The sequence below is a fragment of the Pteropus medius genome, unplaced genomic scaffold (assembly GCF_902729225.1).
Source record: "Pteropus medius unplaced genomic scaffold, Ma_sr-lr_union100, whole genome shotgun sequence".
Lineage (NCBI taxonomy): Eukaryota > Metazoa > Chordata > Mammalia > Chiroptera > Pteropodidae > Pteropus > Pteropus medius.
This window is the reverse complement of record NW_024354875.1, coordinates 15,501,462-15,522,277: the sequence shown is the minus strand read 5'-3', so window position 1 is coordinate 15,522,277 and position 20,816 is coordinate 15,501,462. Positions and strand designations below refer to the sequence as shown.

Sequence of the window (20,816 nt, the reverse complement as noted above, 5' to 3'; positions counted from 1 at the left end):
AACACCAATTAATGGTTAAATTCTTGCCTCTGAAAATATTTAGCTAAAAATAAAGTCTACAGTTGAACAACTATCTCCAGTAACTTGCTAACTGATACTGCATCTGATAAGTTATTTTAAAAGGACTGCAAAGAGGTTCCTAAGAGATGTTCTATTTTTTTCTTTGTTACTTCAAAGCATTACAGAGCAAGTAAAGTTTCAAATTGTTGTGGCCCCAGCTGTGAATGAATCTAATTTGGCTCTTGATCACAGAGTTAATAAGCTTAGTACTCTGTATTTCAGGGCATAAGTCCTTGGTCAAGAGAAGGTGATTGTAAAGAAAAAAAGAAATGCCAAAGTGCCCAGTTACTTCCTGTAACATAATCTGTCCATTAACTTTCATGGTCAGCCATAGTTCAGCCGACCATATTCATTTGTAAGGCATCAGAAAAGATTTCGTCTTTGTTTCCATCTCTTGGAACTTTTGCCTGGCTGGACAAAGGCCTTCAGTTCCCAAAACCATGGTGAGAAGAGAATCTTGTTTTGAAATGTCTGCTGATGTGTAATGTAGCCAAACATTTTTAAATTCTTGCCCAATTAATATCCATTATTTTTGGAAGTGATGCAAATATAAAATTTCTAGAAATTTAATAAATTGATCTTCCTTGCCAGTCCACTTGGGAACAAAGTATCATCAATATAATGTTAATACCATGAACATATTTCTGGTAGAAATGCATTTCCTGGTACCTTTCTAGAAAGTCCCCTTACTCCCTAAGACTTGCATAGTATAGAATTATGAAAAAACTTCATTGGCTCTTTATCTGGGCATGAGCAAGCCCACTGCAGGAATATAGTGCTTTGGTCCATATGATTAAGGGAAGTCTTACCAGAGGAAAATTGGATATCTCAGAAAAGACTTCTATTATAAGGAAAGAAATGGAAGCCAAGAACAGGTTGAAGTCAGTATGTTAAATTCTGCTATCTCGTATAATGGCTGACAACCAAAAAAGTAGCTCCATTTTTGTTAACACTAACTCTTGTTTTGAAGGATTTATTAAGTTTTGGTACTTTAATTATGGGCTGGGAAAAAATTCATCATTTTTCACGTGAAAAAGAAAAAACATACAAATTATAGAAAAGAATGTTATTGAGGATAGTGCCTAAAGTTTGAAAGCTATAAAGTTTTTCTTTTAGGGGCTTAGAAACTTCAAAGATTAGGGAACAAGAGAGTGAAGGAGATTAGTCACGGGAGGCTGAACTTTCCCAGCCCAGGTTCCAATCTCACACCACTTATTATCTCTGAGGGCTGTTTGGGGCCCAGAAGAAATGAGTTTATGTTTGTCTGGTGTGAAAAATTTGTGCATCTTTTCACATCCCCAGCATTACCGCGTTTCTCCTTGGGCAAGTTCTGAGTTTTATCTAACATTAATGGATCTGGCTCACTCACTGAACCCAAGAAAGTTCTTTGTGCCTCCATCTACAAAGTGAGGTGATTATATAAATAATTCAAGATCAAAATAATCCCACACTTCCCTCATATATTTTTTAGAGTCACTATTTTACAGAAACCTGCTTATTTGTAGAGACTGCTCCATCTAAACACAGTCTAGTGAGTGCTGTGCAGGGCAGGGGCCCATGACCGTTGAAAAAAATCAAAGTGTAAAAACAAGCAGACAAACACCAAAAACTTCTGAAATAGGGTACAGAAATGTGAAATTAATTCTGCTTGAAAGCGGGCAGAGTAAACAAAATTCTAGCCAGGTAGGACCCATTAACGGTGACTTCAAACCAGTAAGAACTTTGACTCCCCAGGTATAGAGACTCTGAAAGAGAACTCAGCCAGACCTGCTGGCGAATTGTCTGTATATACTCTAACTCAGGAATGACTTCTTCTGTCCTTCTCCATATTTCAAAACCATATCAGAAAACCTCACCGATTCTTTATGTATGGCAAGTTCTTTCTAATCCAGCCAGGGCTCTCTTTAATTAACAGAGGTCACATGAGCGGAACTCTTCCACCAACTTCTAGGGAGCAAGAGCAACTGCCCGTCTGGCCTGGCAGAGCTCATCTTCCAGATCCCATTCCGCTTTCCAAATAGGGGCCCACTCGACCTGGGCACTGACCCACCACACCACTGAGGCAGAATGGTGTTCGTGTTTGTTTCATCCTTATTCACTTACATCCAATCCCCTCAATTTTCCTTCCCACCCTGTGTATACACAACCTCAGAGAAAGACAGGCATGGGTCTGTTTTGCGGCCCAGTGACTTTGAGTCTGTCACCAAAGAGGATAAAGAATCCCCCAGGAACCGAAAATCCCAGGAATCAAACCTAAGAGACTGAAACCTAGCTTTTTGTTCACCAAGTCTAATAAAAAAGCATGGCTGTTTGTATAAAGGAATAAAATTCAATCCTAGGAAACAGAGCAAGTATCAAAGCACCTTCTTTTCATGAATGTTACTAAAATAAGCAGCCATGCATAAACAGCCAGATAAGCTTCCCATACCATCAACCAGGAGTTATCAGACTATACTGGTGAGAGGGCACAGCAGCAACAAGTCTAAGGAAATGATTTGCTGCTTGTTAAAAACATATCTGGAATTTAAAAATTAGAGTGGTGTATTTTTAGCATCCTCAGTTTACTGTCTAAGCCAATTACAACATCGTAAACAACAAGCCTCTGACAGTCTATTACATATGTGCCCAGCATTTTACGAATATTATTTCTAGTGCACGAAATAATGCGACAGGGTGTGCATTATTTTATCCACTTTAGAAATGTGGGAATTAACACTTAAGAGTGCCCTAACATTTATTGAGCATTTACTATGGCTCACGTTCAGTGCCGAGTGCTTTGTATACAGTCTTTCATTTAATCTTCACAAAGTTAGAGCACTTATTTCAAATTAGAAGGCTATGAAGCAGCTGAGTTAGTTGCTGACCCAGAGTCAAGGGGACTGAAAGCACCTGTGAATTCCTCAGATCGTCTCACATCCAAACCAGACCATGTAGACATTAAATAGTCTAACTGTGGCATTGGAGCAGTCCAAGTGGCTGCCTCCATTTTGTAGATTTTAAGATCCTCAAAAGCAAGGATTATGTTTTATTTGCCCTTATATCTTTCACACCTATCACAATGCTGACATACACAGACCATCAAAAAATGTTTGTCGAACAGAACACTTCAAAAGAGTAATATACCTCAGGGCAAACACTAAAGCTCAAAATATACCCAATAGATCTAGCTCTCATAACCACAAGGGCAATCCAGAAGAGGATCCAAATGAAACTAATAAAAGAGAAGAGATAAATCCAGAGATGGAGACGAAAAGTGGAAGTGAAAGTACTGTGTGATCAAAGTGTGATCCTCAGAATATTGGCAGCAGAAGCACCCGAATGTCTTATTGAAAGCAAAAATCCGTGGGTACGGCCCCCGATATGCAATCAGACACTCTAAGGAAGTGCACTCCCTAGATAATTCTTAAACACAAGAAACCAAAAGGAATAGGGAACAGGAAGTTGTAGGAGATAATTACGTTGAAACCAAACAAGAATGAGATGTGCAGACAGGAAGAACAGCTATTGTCTTGCCTATAAAGGGCTGATCTTTTACAAACACTTTCCTCCTGGGACATGGAGTTTCTCTTTGATAACTGACTGAGGCTGGCATGAGTCAAAGGGAAGAGTGTTCAGAAGCAGAGTTATGGTGCAGAGCAAACAAGCCTAAGATTTACCTTAAAATAAAAAACAAACACGCTATGAAAAGGTGAGGGTAAAACATACAGCATCTTCATTAGCAGGTGCACCCCCCAATCAAATCACCAAAGGTTTCCTCAGCATCAAAGGCTGCCTTCTCCCGGCCATTTTTCAACTCACATCTTATTTGAAGTAAAGTGACATTTCTATAGCAAAGAAAATAGAGTCTTACTTGAAGGGTGGAGGTAGATAATGTCTTTCACTGTGAAGTCTCGGGACTGTGCAGCTTTCAGACAATCGGCCAACAGGCTCAGGAGCAGGAGCCAGGCCAGGGCAGGGCCAGGTTCCATGGCAGACCGAGGCGTCACTCATACAGGGCGCCTGGCAGCAGGGATTCGAGATGATGAGAGAGAACTTGCACCTGAAATATGAAACAAGATTCATCTCAGTGTCCAACTCGAGAGAGCCACAAGAAACTTGGCTAGGCTCCCTGTTGCGGGGATAGGAAGCAGAGGGCACAAGGAAGTGGGTACACATGGAGAGAAACTTTATAAATGGTAATTTTAGAGCACTTGGAAAATTCAAGTTCAAATCTATTCTGAATCAGATCACTAAAGCTTCATTGGTAGCAGTCCCCTCTAATATCTAGCAGAGATGGTATCAAGAGAGATTGAATGTTAATGAAATCCAGCTATTTTTGCCAGGAGGCCAGGGGAAGGCAGCCAGAATGCAACAATAAATTAGTCACATACAAAAGTCCAAAAGACATTTCCTTGATAATGGCAAAGGCCAACTATGAGGGTGCAGCCTTACTGGGTCATGTTGGTCACATAAACCTGTACAGAGTAGACTCAGACTTAGGGAGGAGGAGGGGAAGAAGAAACGTAGGTAAACAGTCCTCTCCCAAACCAAAAAGTACCTCTAACTCAAAATCTCTTTAACATATGTAATATTATTGGCATGGTAACAACTCTGTGCAGAAGGCACTATTATCATCCCATTTTGTGTAAAGTGAAGTCCAGCAAATAAGTTGATTCAAAGCCAGGCAGTCTGGCCATTGAACGCACATTTTTAAACAGTAGGTGATACTGTGTTCTTCCAAAGATTGTTTTGCGTTGCATAAACGAAAACTGATGAAATGAAATCAAGGTATCATGATAACACTAAGCAAACATCATTCTATCCTCTACTCTAACTCTGTCCTTTTCAATTAAAATTGAGGGCAGTAAAATCTGATATTATAAGGAAATGGACTTGTCCAGTTTACTTATAATGTAGATCTGTATCTTAATTTATATGTGCTACTCGCTTGTCATCTTATTGCTTTCCTATGGAGTCTGTCCCTCACATTGTACTAGTTTCCAAGCATACCATTCTATCACCTAGGCAAGGGGTCAAGTGAGGTATTCACTTTACTTTTAACTGACTGAGAAAACATAATTTGGACATTTCGTTTATAAATTTTAACACCAATATTTAAGGAGATTTTTTAAGTAGCAAAACAAAATAATTCTAAAATTATTTTGTCAAAACAAATAGACCATGAGTAATTGTATTACCAAACAAAATCAATAGAGACAATCGATATGGACTAATTAGATATTAGAATATACAATAGAGTAGTATTAATCAAAGCAAAACGATAAAAAGTATAAGAATGAATACAGAAAATGGAACACTCTGAGGAGCTCAAAAATAGACTCAACTATTTCCATGATACAAGCAATTTTTCAAAATTACAGAAGAAAAATTTGAATAGAATTATAACTAGATTAAAAATTGTGAAAAAGATTAACCGAAACCAAACAATGCACAGTACACTAAAATTTACTCCAGATGGATTAGTATGTTCACTATTTTTTTTAAAGTAGACAAATTTTTAGAAAATAGAGTAGAGCTCTTATTACCCTGCAGCAGTTTGATGATATCAGCCTTGCCAATTTCATGCCCGCTACTCATCTTCTGTTTACAGTTTGGCTCCCCACGCAAATTTGCAATCAGGAAGATTATAGGCTGCCCATTCACTTAATAAACATGACTGCCAAGCACAATGCTAGCCACTTGATTGAACAATAAGATGAGAAAACAAATATCAATGATACCTTTCCCTCACAGAGTGACAGAGACAAACATTATCTCCTATTAGATGAATGCAACAGTGTTTCATTGTATATCTACTCTGGTCAATTGAGGCCGCCCCTGAGGAACAGATCTGCACAGCGCCCTGTGGAGACCCCACTGCACATCAACACTCCCATTTCTGCACAATCTGTGGCAGGGCTCAGTGTGAGAGGGGTAGTAAGGAAAGCTATTTTGTTTTATTTTGATATAATTAACATTAAATATCAACTAGCGGCCAACTTAAGTTCTTTTTAATGTGAAACTCGATGTCCACACCAGTGCTTCACATATATCAAACAATGCAAGTGACACATTTTATTAAAGCATTTCTCAACCACAGCATTCTTTCCGGTTATCGATTTAAAAATCTTCCTCTGCATAGTACTTGCACTAAGAGTTATGCATTACTTAATGTCATCTGAAATGAACCTTACTGCAGCCTCTACAGCATAGCTACCCATCCACAAGTCTTCATTTCGCAGCATGCTTGATTAAACACAAGTAACATACAGAGGCGAAGAGCTGGATACCTGGCGTTGAAACCTTACTCAAACACTTTATGACTGTGCAACCCTGAGCCAGTTACTTAACCACTCTGTTCTTCAGTTTCTTCATCTGCAAAATGGGGATCATAACACTACCTACCTCAAAAGTTTATTATGAGAATTAAATTAGTTAACATAAGTAAAGCACCAAGAACAGTGTCTGTCACACAGTAAATGCCGTGTAATTTTTCCCTATATTTTTACTATTTCTGCTTTGTTCAAAATCAGTCAATACAGTTTTCTAAGTGAAAGTAAAAATGTTGCAATTATCTGTGGTTAAATATACAGCTCACTGAAGTCAGAAAAACATAACAATTCCTAAAACTACTAAGTATGACAAATCATGGTCCATACGTCTCCTGCACCCTAATATCTGCCCCAAGGCCAGCCAGGCAGGGACAAGGCCAGTGAAGGAGAGCAGGAGAGTCCCTTCTGCCACCAGCATTTTAATATGCTGAGGCTCATGTAGACCAAGGTGACTTCCTGCCATCCATCATCATTGAAGGAAACGCATGGGTGCTGCCCTTCTACCCTCTCCCTATATCTCTCGCTCCAGGTTATGTTCCAGCCCCATGATCCTTACATATCTTCTTGTGTTAGATTTTACTTTATAAAAGATGTTGAAAGAGCACAGGTCACAAGCATCATCTTGCATCCCTTCTAAGGCTCCTGTCTCCACGCGTGCAGTGTGTGCATGCTCACACACCCCACTCATGGGGAAGGATCACAGATTAAGTTAAAGTAATCATTTCATTCATTGAAAGAGATCGGCTTTACTTACTATAAGCAAGCTTAATTCTTTAGGCCTGGCTCATGTAGCACGAGTTTTCAAATTTGAAGGGGTTCAACTGCTTTTTAACCATGAATTTTGTGTGTTTAATGGAGAATTTCTAAACTCTTAAAGCAATTGAAACTTTATCATCAGCACACATTCTACTCAGGACATTATTTCTTAGGAAAAAAAGTATTTATAGGTTTATGTATTGTTAAAAAAAAAAAAGGCTGAAAGGATACACACTAAAATGATGTCGGATTTTGGATAATGTTCTTTTTGCTCAATTTGTATATGTTTAATGTTCTTTTTTTGTTCAATTTGAATGTTTAGAAATTTTTGATGAGTATATATTATTTTTATAAAGAGGAAAACAGTTTTTAAAAAATAGTGCTTCTCAATGAGTTTGACAGAATAATTTCACTTTTTATGCACAAATGAAAGTCAGCTTTTCACCTACAGTCAATATAACTTCAAAAATACCCACGTCTCTTCTATAATAATAGAATCAACATTTGACAGCATGTCTTCTCGTTCCCTCTTCTACCATGCTCTTCCTTTAACATCTTAGTCCAGGTGCTCTTTGTAGCAGAATCTGGGGCAAGGACTAAAGGTGCTAAGACTTTAGTTAGGAGAGTAAGCTCAGGACAATGAGACTGAAGGGAGAGAGGGAGAGAAAAGGTGGTAGGGGCGGGGGGAGAGGAATCTAGACAACATAAAGCAATGTAATCCTAAGTTACTATTATGCTCCCTACTTCGCAACACCCACGAAGAGACAGGGCTTCAAGGAAGACCTGTACCTTAGTATAGTCCATGGAAGGAAAACGAAGAATTTACCTGCCTGGTTCCTTCCTTTCTCTTGTTTCCCACTGATCAAGGTTCACACCGCAAAGAACTCTCTCTCTGACACTTGCATGTGTTATTGATCCTTGTACACACCACATTGCTTTTTTTTTTTTTTTTTTTAGGATTTGTTATTTTTATTTTATAAATATTTTATTGAGATAAAATTTACAAAACATAAAATTCACCATTTTAAAATAATATGGTTCAGCTTTTTTTGGTATATTCATAATGTCGTACACCCATCACCGAGTCCAGAACATTTCCATCACCCCAAAAAGAAACCTTGCAATCATTAGCAGTCACCCCAAATCCGTTCCTCTCCCATTACCTGGCAACCACTAATCTAGCATCTGTTTCCAAGGATTTGCCTGTTGGGAACATTTCAATGAAATCAGACCGAATACAGCCTTTTGTACCTGGCTTCTGGCATAGTGTTTTCAAGGTTCATCCATGTTGTAGCATGAATCAATACATCATTCTTCTACATGGCTAAATTATTTCCTCATATGGCTATACCACATTAGCTTATCCATGTGATGGTAGATAGACATTTGGGTGGTTTCCACTTTTAGATTATTGTAAAATATGCTGCTACTAACACTCATCTACACATTTTTGTGTGGACATATGTTTTCAGTTTTTTTGGCTATATACCAAAGAGTGGAATTGATGGTTCTTATGGTAACTCCATGTTTATCTTTTTTAAAGGAACTGCCAGTCTTCTACTGTGGCTGCACCATTTTACATTCCCATCAGCAAAATATCAGTCTTCCAATTTCTCCACATCCTCACCAATAATTATTTTCATTAATTTGTTTTAAAATTATAGCCACCACAGTGAGTGTGAAGTGGAATCTCACTGTGGTTTTAATTTGCATTTCCCAAGTGACTGATGATGTTGATCATCTTTTCCTGTCCTTACTGGCCATTTGTATTTTTTTCTTTGGAGTAATCTATATTCAAATTCTTCACCCATTTTTTAAGTTGGGCTATTATTTTTATTATTTATCAGTAAGAGCTCTTTCTATATTCTGGACTCTGGGCCCTTTTCAGATACATAATACGCAAATGTTTCCTCCCATTCTCTATGTTGAATTTTCTCTTTCTTGATGGTGTCTATACAACACATAAAAATGTTTAATTTTGATGAAGCCCACACATTACGTTTTATAAAGTTTTTGTTCCCTTAAAGAAATCAACCCCAATAAAAAGAAAAATCTATATACAACACACAGTAAAAGAACCTGCCTATTTTGTAGTAGCCAGGGCTATATTTCTCACCTCTCTTTTCCATGAATAAAATCAGATGGGCAAGACTGTTTATTAATATCGCCAACTGCTTACATTCCTGCAGTAAATCATGAAGCGCTCTTCACTCTATTAGTGCTTTCTAGGAACTGAAAAAATGAAAAATGAGTGACATGCATTCACATTTCATCTAACCATTACTGAAACGTGGGCTCTGCTAAGGAGGCTGTATCTTTTCTGTACAGATTCTCAATAGTTCATGGAGCCTTAATCTCTAAACCTCACGAATATGATGCTGGACATGCTCAGATAATATAAAGGGTCTTTTCTAGGACTTTGATGCTTTTCCCTGGAGTCTACTGTGCCTTTAGACTGTTCTAGACATTTAGAAAAGATGTTGCATTTCCATTTTATGTGCTGTTATTTGAATATATGCTGAGGATTCTGTCCCTGACTGCAGCTCTCTTTATGAAGAAGTACACTCTCATTTTCACAGCTCTGTGACCTTTCATTTGTTATTTATGAGCTTTTGCAAATCTAATACCACTCTGACAGATTTAATTTGTGCTCTAAATTACCTTTGCATGAGTTACTCAACTGCTGGTTTTATTCCAATGGATTACTTGCTACATTCCGAAACAGAAAAAAAGTAATAATTTGAGAGTTATTAGACTTCCTCCACTTGGGAGGAAGTTGAAAAGAGTTGCATTCTGATTTTCACTCTATGGTACTAGATAGTGTAAAGGAGGATGTCTACGCTAGTCAGAGAGGCAAAGCGATAGGACCACACTCCACCTGCTATTTCATATAGAGTCCATAAAATAAGATACTGCCAACTCCTTAAACTGGTCACTAGCAGATAATTAAGCACTTCTGGAAGCTACACTAAGGTACCAAGTACTAAATGACAATACCTCAATATTAAATCAATATGTAAGCAATTATGAAGTAGAAAACTAATACACATCTAAACAGATTTCAATGCTAGTCACACTGAAATTCGAAATGCCTAATACGAGAGCAAAATGTAATTCTGAAGCCTGAAAGATCATGACGAATCTTGCTTTAGTTTTCAGCACATATAGACTAGGCTTGGTTGTGACTTAATAACCAGAAAAAGTTAATCCCAAAAATATAAACCAAAGGGATTTCTTCATGAACTAAGTCTATTTAAATACATCATTCTGACCACAGTACCTTTCTTGCAATTTGGGAATTGCTCATAACGTGTGGCGGTGTTAAAACATGTTGGCAATTTTGTTGACACGTCTCCAATGAGAGGTGGAGTATACATCCTCTACCCTTGATTCTGGGCCAATGTTATTGCCCAGTCGACAAGACAGTGGTAGACAGACACTGTGTGACTTTCAAAGCTAGGTCACAGAAGTTGATTCGACTTACACTCAGTGCCCTGGAACACACACAATGAAGCCATGTGAGCAGTCTGAGTGTGTTATGACGCTGTGAAGAAGCCCAAGTAGTCCACACAGAGCTACTGAGACTTGAGGAAGAGACAGTGCCCTGACAGTCCCCAGTTGCTCCAGCCCGCTCCTCTCCCCTCTATTCCAGCTCCAGCCATTGATTGCAGCTGCCTAAAGACTCCAAGTGAGAACCACCTGGCCAAGCCCTTCCCACATTCCTGACTCACAGAGACCATGAGAGATAAATAAAATGATTGTTACTGCCCCATGACACTAAGTTTTGTGGTGATTTGTTCTACAGCAATAGATATCTGGATCATAAAGAACTGGAGCAGGAGAGCTAACTAGGAATTATAGTTCTGCTCATGAAGATAATTTCATTTGTCACATTTGTTGCAAGGTACAGAAATTCAGATCGAAGAGGCTGTAAACAAAACTAAGGGGAAGAAGGGAGGGGGAAGAATTTTATTGTCTCACCTGATTGCCTAGTTTAGACACGGCTGGACTTTTCACCCTCTTATCAGGAATTTCCATCCCCCAACTCTGCTTTGTCCTCTCTTTTGCCTTTATTCTCATTTAGGTTTTCCCAGTCTGTGGCCAGCTGCTTCAGAAGCTATCCCAGACGGTTTCTCAACTGATTCAGAAAAAGCCCTAAAATAGCAGGGCAGTCCATCCTTGGTCAAAAACCAGCCAGAAGAATGTGGCATTCCAATTGGCCAGAGCTGAGTAACTAGCATGTCACCGGGGGACAAATTCATAGTATCGACTTCATGAAAATCATGTACTAAAAGAGGTATTGGTTTCCCAAATAAAAATCTAGGAATTGTCACCTGAAGAAGGACTGGATGCTGGACTAGCATAATTACACAGATGTCCACTACAATAAACAATTTGAAATAACCTCATTAGCCTGCAAGTGCAAAATGAAGCTAACGGTAGCTAAAATGAATATCTTTCTTTGCAAATGCCAGAAGGTGGAGAATTTACCTATTGATATTATTTTCTTCTCTAAAAATAGAATTCACTCCATTACAACACTACAAATCAAAATATAATGTTGAAACAATAGCTCTAGTGGGCATTTAGAATCACTTCTGCCCTATACTATCCTGCTCATGGTATGGCTCTTCTACTGACACTCATCATGTGTTGCTCTTGGGGAGTATCATGTTCTTACGTGACCCATCCTACAGGTTTCTGTTGTTTAGATCAGGGTTGGATATCCGAGCCAAGCCAGGCCAATCAGAGCCCTTTCTGGGTATTTTTCAAGCCAGAATTGGAAAAAGATAATCAGCTCTCTCTGGTACAGAAGCCCCCATGAAGTAAAACTCAAGTAGAGGTATATGACATATTCCTCTCCATACAGAGGAGGAAGAAGAGTATGAAGTTTGCCAGCCAAGAGAGACAGAGACAAGAGATAGAGAAAGAACCCCACCTATGTGCAACCCTTGACTTTTGGGCCAGTTTTTAACTCTTTCCTTAGAAGCTTCATTCTTCATCCAATAAATGTTCTTTTTTGCCCAAGCTAGTTTGAGGTGGCTTTCTGTCCCTTGCAACCAGGAACTCAGACCAATTAGAAAGTCTTCCAAAAGGGTCCAGCTACCAGCCTACTTTTCCTTTGTAACAAATAAGCTTCTTGCATTAATACTTCTTAAAGGCTTATCAATTAAAAAAAGGTTAGAGTTGGTTTTTAAAATGTCACTAATAGAGACCTAGTTAGTTAGAGATTACCTCTTTTGGACTTTGTAGACACTGGTGTTTCATTTCCATAACCTACAAGGAAAGAGATGTTCACACATCCCCAGTATGAATTGAGAATCTATTTACATCAAAATCGATGCTCATAAAAAAATGTATTTCTTTTTCTGGAACCTTTTGGCAAGGCTAGACTTAGAAGAAAATGCTGCCTTTCTACCTTGTCCCAAACTGATTTAAAGGTCAATTGCATCAAAAATGCTGCAATTCCTAAAGGATAAATGATGCTTGGCTGAGAATGCTAGCAATATATTCACATTTCTAAAAGATGTTGTATTAACTCTCTTCTATTTGTTGGCTATATGCTTATTGCTTCCTCTATGAATTTGAAGCTTTTATAGAACTGACGAGAAGGCATTTTGAAGGGCAAAGAGCTGCAAGGGAATGGAGTCAAAAAACTCTCTAAGCAGGAATGGAACACTGGGTACATTTTAGTTACAGCCTGCCATTTTTTACTGACTTGGAAGAGAGTGACAGTCTGGAGGAAGTTTTGTTTTTGTGTCTTTTATTAAATGCTTCTATATATTAAGAATGTTGTGTTTTCATTTTATTTGTTTCTTAAAATTTTCATCCCATAGACCTTCCAAAAATGTGAACGTACAAAATGTACTCAGAAACATAACGATGGTTGTAAGTGGATTAAATCACAAATAGATTTGCTCTTGTGTTCAAAATAGCTGAGTTCCAAATCCAACATTTAGATTATTAGGCATATACCTTCCATCATTTGATCAAAGAAAAGTTATCTTGGTGCCATATAAAGGTATCTTCTCTGCATTTGGACTGGTGCATTCACCTTTCCTCTGCTGATTTAGTGTTTCTAAAACTTCAGAAACAAGAAAGTGCTAGGAATAATTACAATGCAGACACCGCCTGCTGTGAATCTGTGGAGGTATGCTGCACTGTTTAACCAGTTTTATTGGCAGAGACCACTGTATAGTGCTTTGGGCGACTCGTTTTTGTTTTAGAGCCTGAGCATGAAGATTTATTTGAGGCCTTGAGGCCTATTATTTCTTCCAAATCTCCTTTCTCAATTGTCTTTGGCCACTGTCATGCTCACCCACATTCTTAAATGCTCTCTGGCCTCCTGCTGCTCCTCACCCTGTTCTCTGAAAGCCACATGTAAACAAACAACCCTGTCATCTCTAACCCTGTCATAAAACATTCTTTTCATCATTTGGTGTGTTAACTGAAGCCTGGCTCACAGTAATAATACCACTTCCCTATCTACACTGGAAGGTGGTGCCCCTTCTCCCAAGCTCAGTGGACCCCGGAGGCAGGAAGGGGCCAGATTTCTTCTCTCTCCCACTGCAGCTTAGAAAGCATCGCTTTTCCTCTTCAAACAGTTCTCCTCCTCACCTCAGAGGATAAGCCATCTGCTCATGTGGCTGTCAGGATATGGAGACTAGAATATGGCCTACATTTAACCATTAACAATCACTTAACATAATCTTTATTCTTACTAAGATTGAGAAGAATCAGCCCACATTAAATCTTATTTTCTCTCTTGCATGGAGTAGGGTTTTATTTATGCTTCCCAGAATCCTGACCAAGTTTTTGTCAAAAGCCTGAAGACTATTTCTACTTAGCCTTTGATATAACTCAAGTTCAAAAAAATGTACTTGCTAGTTTCATAGGTGTGGAGAGCCCTTTCAGAATTTCTTATAGGGCAAGAGAGCCAGCCTGTGTGCTTTCTTTTCTTGTGGGAAAAAATGCTAAAAGAAAAAATAAATCAAATAACTAACATCAAAACAATGGCTTATGGCTACATTTTTTTTCAAACCACTGGGTTCCTTTAGTAGCTAACTACTAAACTTAACCAACATTTCTTGTTTAATGAAGAATATGTTTTTAAAAACAAATTTATCCATGCACTCAATCTTCCAATTTCTGATCAACCAATATTTTTGAGCTATATATACAATGTCTCCTGATAGCTCTAAGATCATCTCAGTTTCATTTGTAAAAGGGTATTGGATCTACTAAAACTCACGGTCTAAACTATAACTTGACTTTTCAAATTAGCACAATTATTTTGAGAAAGAAGAATTTCCTCACCCTGGGTTTGAAGGCAAAAAAATGTTTAAGATGACTTCCTAACTCTGCATTATTGAGGTCAGAATTCTGTAATGCACCACCTTCATTTCAAGTGTTCATAAATAATGGTTATTAAAGAAATCTTACTGTAGCAAAACAGAATATAATAAGATTTTACATAGCATTCATTCAGGCAAAAAAAAAGATGTAGTAGTTAATTAATAAAAGAAGACTGTCCTTTTGTTTTTGTATCTAAATAATTCCCTCTTTATGGGTAAAAAATACTGAGTTAGCCTTTGTGGATAAGGAAATACAGGTATAAAAACTGATTCCTGACTACAGATACTGAAAGAGCCATGTGAGATTCCTCTCCCTTCTTCCTTTTTACTGAGTTTTCCTATTTCTGTCCCTCATTTGTCCTTGTTTTCTATTACACTTTTTACTCATTCATCATCCTCTATGAGGCACCTATAGATAATGTTATCTGTTGTATATGTTATTGTTAATAGTTCCAGCTTAATATCCAAATTGTTGAACTCTATTTAGTAAAATCATTCATGTAATTCTTAAAAATCCCCACAAAGGATGGGAGAAAATGCTGACTTGCCTAATATACAGGGAGAGATGATACATCTTTGAGTCATTTAGTCAAGAGTGATCATGGCGTGGTGTTGACCTGCTGTGCTTATAATCAAGGCCACATATTTGAAAGATGCCTGGTAGTGGAGCCAGGTGACACAACAGCTATACCCTCCCTACAAAGGCCTTCTGGGAGGAAATGACAAGGCATTATCAATGAAACCCAGAAAGAGGTCCATATTTCTTCCTATCAACTAGGGCAGCTCATCTTTAAGAAGGACGAAATAGAGACAGGGTTGACCCAGTACTACATTTTATAAAGATCAAGATAAACGTCTAGGTTCATATGAATAATCGAATGGGTATACTAGAAATAGGACACGATATTAGAGAAAACAAAAAATGTTAAAATCACACTGTCATAGCCAGAAGTGGATTTATCATAAAGTGAGTGAAGGATAAACTCCAGGGTCCCGATTGCATGCGCCAATGCGAAGGCCCTGTTCCTAATTTTAGGATTGTAATTTATGTATTCTTTTCCTTAAGGAGGGCTCCTCCCTAATAACCTGGATCAGCCACTCTTGGTCATAGTAATGCAAAAACCATTTTTATTATTAGTAATAATAGTATCGCTTTTTCTCTGAGAGGAATTAGGTTAATAAATAAAAATACATACTGTCCATTCCACTTTCATGGAAAGGGGGAAAAAAAAAAAAGAGGAAAAGCCAGCACACAGACAAAGGCAAGCCTTCTCAAAATTAAGGAAGTGGAATCAGAGCTGGAGAAAATAAGAAACCACCCAAGTAACTCCACCTCCCTGGATGCTCCTCCAGCACTGCCTGTGGGCAAATCACTCAGGACCACTCAAAGAATGCTAGGGAGCCCCTAGGGCACTTATCGTCAAGAAAAGCCCTAGCTTTAGATAACATGTGTTGTGTTTGTTATTGTTGTTGTTTTTCATATTTTAAGAAAGGTCAGAGAAACCACTTTATCTTATCAGCCAAAGAAGAGGCGGAGGTACTGAGACTGGAAAGGAGGCCACTGTAAGGGCAGCAACAGGACCACACCCAAGCAGCAGAGCTGACCAGCCCCTCCTCCTTCTCCTCTCTTCCATCTCAGCAGAGAAGATAGACATTAAGTTCAGGCTCCAGACCCAGGCAGAACCCAGACCCCTTCACCTACCTCCTAGGATTATTTTGAGGACAAATAGATAATGCCTGGAGAGCAGTATGGTGCAGTTGCTAAGAGTATGGATGGGCTCTGAAGCCAGCCAGGCTAGAATTCTGCTCCACTGCTGACATGTGATTAACCTTGAGCAGGTTTCTAAACCTTTCTGTGCCTTAGTTTCCTCATCTGCAAAATGAAGAAAAGGATAATGCCTATATCATAGGGCTCTTATGAAATAACACACACATCGAGCATTTTGAACCAGGCCTAGAACATGCCTGCTAGTTAATATAATTCTCAACATCCACTCAAGCGGCCTAGGAAGGCATCCGGTTACTCATCTGGGTCAAGACACTGGTTCAGAACTTTCTGCTCTCCAGGAGGTGTGAAAGGTCTTCAAAAAGGCACTTACAGAGTGCCCTGTTCTATTAGGAGAAATCGGAAGCCCAGCTTGCTTCTCAGATTTTCTAACTGATCCTAAATGAAGATCAGCATCCTGATTGAGGATAAAAACACAGGGCAGGTGAATTAAATGAGGTCAATGGGGGAAGGTCTAGGGCAGGATTTCTCAAATTTGAAAACTGCTCTCTTCTTTAAAGCAAAAAAAAAAAAAGTCTCACAGAACTTTTCCTAGTTCCACTGTCAACTAATTAACCATAATGATAATAATTATAATATGACTTATAGATGCACAGAAAATTAGGATTAAGCTCCTTTACTTAAAGCTCATGTAATAGCTTTAAAGCTAAACAAAAATTACCAAATATGAATCAAATTACATTAAAATTAAACACATTAATTAAATAAAATGGAAAATGACATTTACTGAGCACTTACTATAGGGATGAACCATACGTAATTGCCAATAGTGAATCGTTTTTGACCTACAAAAATGGCGATTACATATGGTTCAGCGCAGCAGGTGCTAACACTCTTTGTGTTTCTTTAATCCCACTACATTCTTACGAAGTCGATATTATCACCCCATTTTACAGATAAGAAAACTAGGGCACCAAACGCACCATTCTGCAGCTGAGAAAACTGGGGCACCAAAAAATGAAGACACATTTTTAAATCTCCTACAGAATGGACAGGTGCCTAAGAACGCATGTGTAAATGCTTAGGAGTGAACAGACACCCCTTTGGGAAGCTCTGACCTGGGAGGCATACAGCGTCCTGGGGATGGGGTGATGGAGGAAGAGTCAGCCCAGCAAAGAGTTCAAGGCCCTCAGTGAGCACTAGAAGGACACTGAGACCTGAACAATTATTTCCTGCTTGAGGAAGGGGCCAGAGGACCACTTTCACATGGCACAAAGAGGGCTTCCTGCTACTTCTCAAGAAGGCAGGTACTGGCCAGCAGCGGGGAACAAGAGTTAGGGTGAAAACCTAGAGAAAGAGAAGGGGGAAAGGATGGGAAAAGGAGAGAGGGTAGACACGAGGAAGTAAGGAAGAGAAGGGAGTTGTCAAGAAAGACCAAGGTTTCCAAATTTACTGCATATTGGGATCACCTAAGATCCTACAAACTGCTGATGCTGGCTCTCATCCATTAAGATTTCATTGGAATGGGATGTGACTTTGGTACTGGGACTTTTAAATCCTGCAGGGTAATTCTAATTTGCAACAAAGTTTAGGAAATTTTATCATGTTTCTGCAAGTTCCTGGTGGAAGGAAACAGCCTCAAAATGTGTTCTGTTCATCCATGGGTACTGGCAAACTGGCCAAAAAGTTCCCCATAGTGCTGAATTAAGGGACTGTTATACAGTCCAGCACAATCCGTGAAACTTATCCTGCTCAGCATCCTTCCTGGGCCGCTCAGGTCACTTGGAGAAAGAAAGTGGGCAGGCCGTGACCTATACAAAGACTACAGCATCCCACTGGTTTGTACAATGCTCTAGCTCTAAACCTGGCAGGATTGTCCTGGCTTCTTTGGCAATAACTTCCCCAAAGTGGTTTTGATGACGTGACTGTCTCATGTTGCCCTTGAAATGCTCCATGGTGAGATGCATTCTACCTTTCTGACCCAGCACACTTTTAATTTTTATGACAACAAAAGAGAAAATGTCTTGAAGCCTTTCCAGGGACAAACATGCACCCACAACCAATACTCAGAAGGTAGCCAGAGAGATGGGTGGGTTTTCAAAAAAGGAAACACATGCACCAGCACTTTCAGAGGTGGCGTGGAAGGACAGGAAGAGAATGGCTTTTGCAGATTTGAGCTTAAGCTCTTGCTCTGCTACAAAGAGCCATGTGAACTTGAACAACAAAACTCCCCTGTGGTTCAGTCTCTTCCTCTGCACTGACACATAAAGGTGCCTTCGATGTATTGGGACCCCCGCACGGACATTTCCACTATAAGGGACTACGATTATGAGGCTGAGGCTTGATTATTAAGTGACCCCTATCTTTTTAAAGGTAGCAAATTTTCCATCTTCTCTGCCTTTCTAGTCAAGCATTCTGATGTTATCCATAGGAGGAAAACAGGGTCAAGATTAAGGCAAAGGGGAACAAATATCAGTAATGTAGTCAGGAAAAACAGGTATGGTAGGATACATTCATCCTAATCTCACTCTGTATAGTTCCAACAACATAGTTTCAATATCAAAACCATATAGTTTATGCAATTGGATTGCACTCTGCCAGGTCTTTTTCACATGGGTGCAGGAAAAAAACTGAACATATATTGTCAAGAATTATCCAACAAGAGGCAAAGCAACTGGATCAAAGATCTTAAAAGGAATGGGATTTGACACGGACGACTGGTTGCTCCAGGTTCCTGTTTCCATGCTTAAAGGGATCTTAAGTTTCCAGCCAGCCGGTGCAGTGCGTGCAGAGTAGTTTAGTAAGCAGTGATGATAAATGCTACAATAATTCTATGTACACAAGAGCAGTGAAATGAAGCGTCTAAGTCAGCACCGGCCAACAGGACTTTCTGCAATGATGGAAATGTTCTGTATGGGCGCTGTCCATTCAGGAAGCCACTAGCCACATGTAGCTATTGAGCAACTGAAATGTGTGACTGAGGAACTGAATTTAATTTTACTTAATTGTAATTTAGACTAAATAGCTACATGTGGATAGTGGTTACAGTACTGAATAGTGCTGTTCTAAATTAATGATAAATAAATGAAAGACAGTCACTTAAAGTTGTGACTTCAGAACTAATTAAAGCTAGGGTGAAGTAGAATGATTATTATGCAGCTAAATACCAACGCATCACTGTTAATTAAATCAATTCAGAAAATATTGAACAACTGCCTCTATGGAAGGCACTCTTGGACTGATTATTGATGCAGGGGTAAAAGGAGATAAAAAGGAAATGAAACAGACCTAGGTGTCATAATTTCAGGAGTACCACAAAGAACCACTCTACCCCCTACCATTATTTTGTGTTTAGTCGATGGCTGAAATGTTAGCTCATTATATGACAAGAATGGTTCTGTATGCTTTATATTTGATTCCATCAATTATCTTACGAAGAAAGAATCTTTTAAATCCTAATTTTATGGATGTGTAAACTAAGGAATAAAAGGAATAAATCAATTGCTCTAAGATTACCTAGGTGGAAAGCATTAGAGTGGACATTTGAATTTAGGAAGTCTGGCTTCAGATGCTATGCTTCAAAAAATTGTCAGTAATTTAGAAGTTATGGTGGATAAAAGAACTGCCTTTGAGAAGAGTTTGGCTTGCTCACTGTATCTTGGACATATTAAGACTGTGCCACTTTAGGAGAAAGTGGTCGTTTCAGCTTTAAGAAGTATAAAGGAAGCATGTGAACACTGGGTACTGAGTGAGGAGAGTGAAGAGAGAAACAAACAGGGAAACTATGTGCTCTGGAACTCACTTTGTCGAGCAGCCATTTTCCCCAGGCCTTCTCTGAATTGACTGGTCTCTTTTCAAGTCATTTAAATCAATGGCAAAGTTTCAGATAGAGATGTAAAAACCAAGTTTTTAGAGAATCAGAGGAAAGAACTGTTTCTGTTATATGTTGGGAGTTCGTCCCCTCCTAACTCTTTTGGGATTTTGTCTCTGCCTAACTCAGTTTGTTTTAACAGTAAAATCTGATCTTTACAGGTGAAAATGTAGGTAATTCTAAGGGATTATGTCCCCCTATTTCAATCCCTATTATTACCCATTGTAGACGTTCCACATTTTTATGTTCTAAATAATGTTGTGAGTACCATCCTTTCTACTTCATAAGATGATCTATTCCCCATTATTTCTTAAAATAAATCCTAGATATCAGAGAAAAAGGAAATGAAAGGACCCTGGTTTGCACTGGGCAGAGCGGGTAGAATGCTTAGGGTTTCCCTTCCTTAGAATTGTGTCACAAAGAGATAAGGTAAGTATTGCCCACGATTCTTTGTTTTCCTCTGCTTGCAATCAAGAGGGAAAGAAAAGCATCTCTCTTAGTCATCTCCTTTAAGATTTGATGAAGTCAAAAATATTAAGTCTAGGTAAAATCAGGAAACACCTGAGTTTCCCACAACTTAATACACTCTGTCCCCACTTATCATGAGACTTGTGAACAAGGCATATCTTTTTCAATCTTTTTTTATACTATAAGTTCAACATCTCCCACTAATAACACATTCCGTAAATATGGCAAAAAAAAAATATCATGAACTCCAAATTAATTATTAGTTTAGT

At 38.7% G+C, this 20,816-nt stretch overlaps 1 protein-coding gene across 6 annotated transcripts in view; it reads right to left on the bottom strand.

Moving 5' to 3' along the window:
* The window catches only part of LYPD6 (LY6/PLAUR domain containing 6), a 128,011-nt gene that overhangs the window by 38,119 nt on the left and 69,076 nt on the right, over positions 1-20,816 (bottom strand). For 5 of the 6 annotated variants that reach the window (XR_005651230.1, XM_039855239.1, XM_039855238.1 and 2 more), the window contains one exon: positions 3,911-4,099. Coding sequence is in view for 4 of the 6 variants with exons in the window: in XM_039855239.1 (XP_039711173.1) it covers positions 3,911-4,099 (189 nt within the window). In the remaining 2 variants the exon portion in view is untranslated. Of the gene's footprint in view, positions 1-3,910; positions 4,100-20,816 lie in introns of those variants that run through there. The other variant, XR_005651231.1, reaches the window with a different exon arrangement.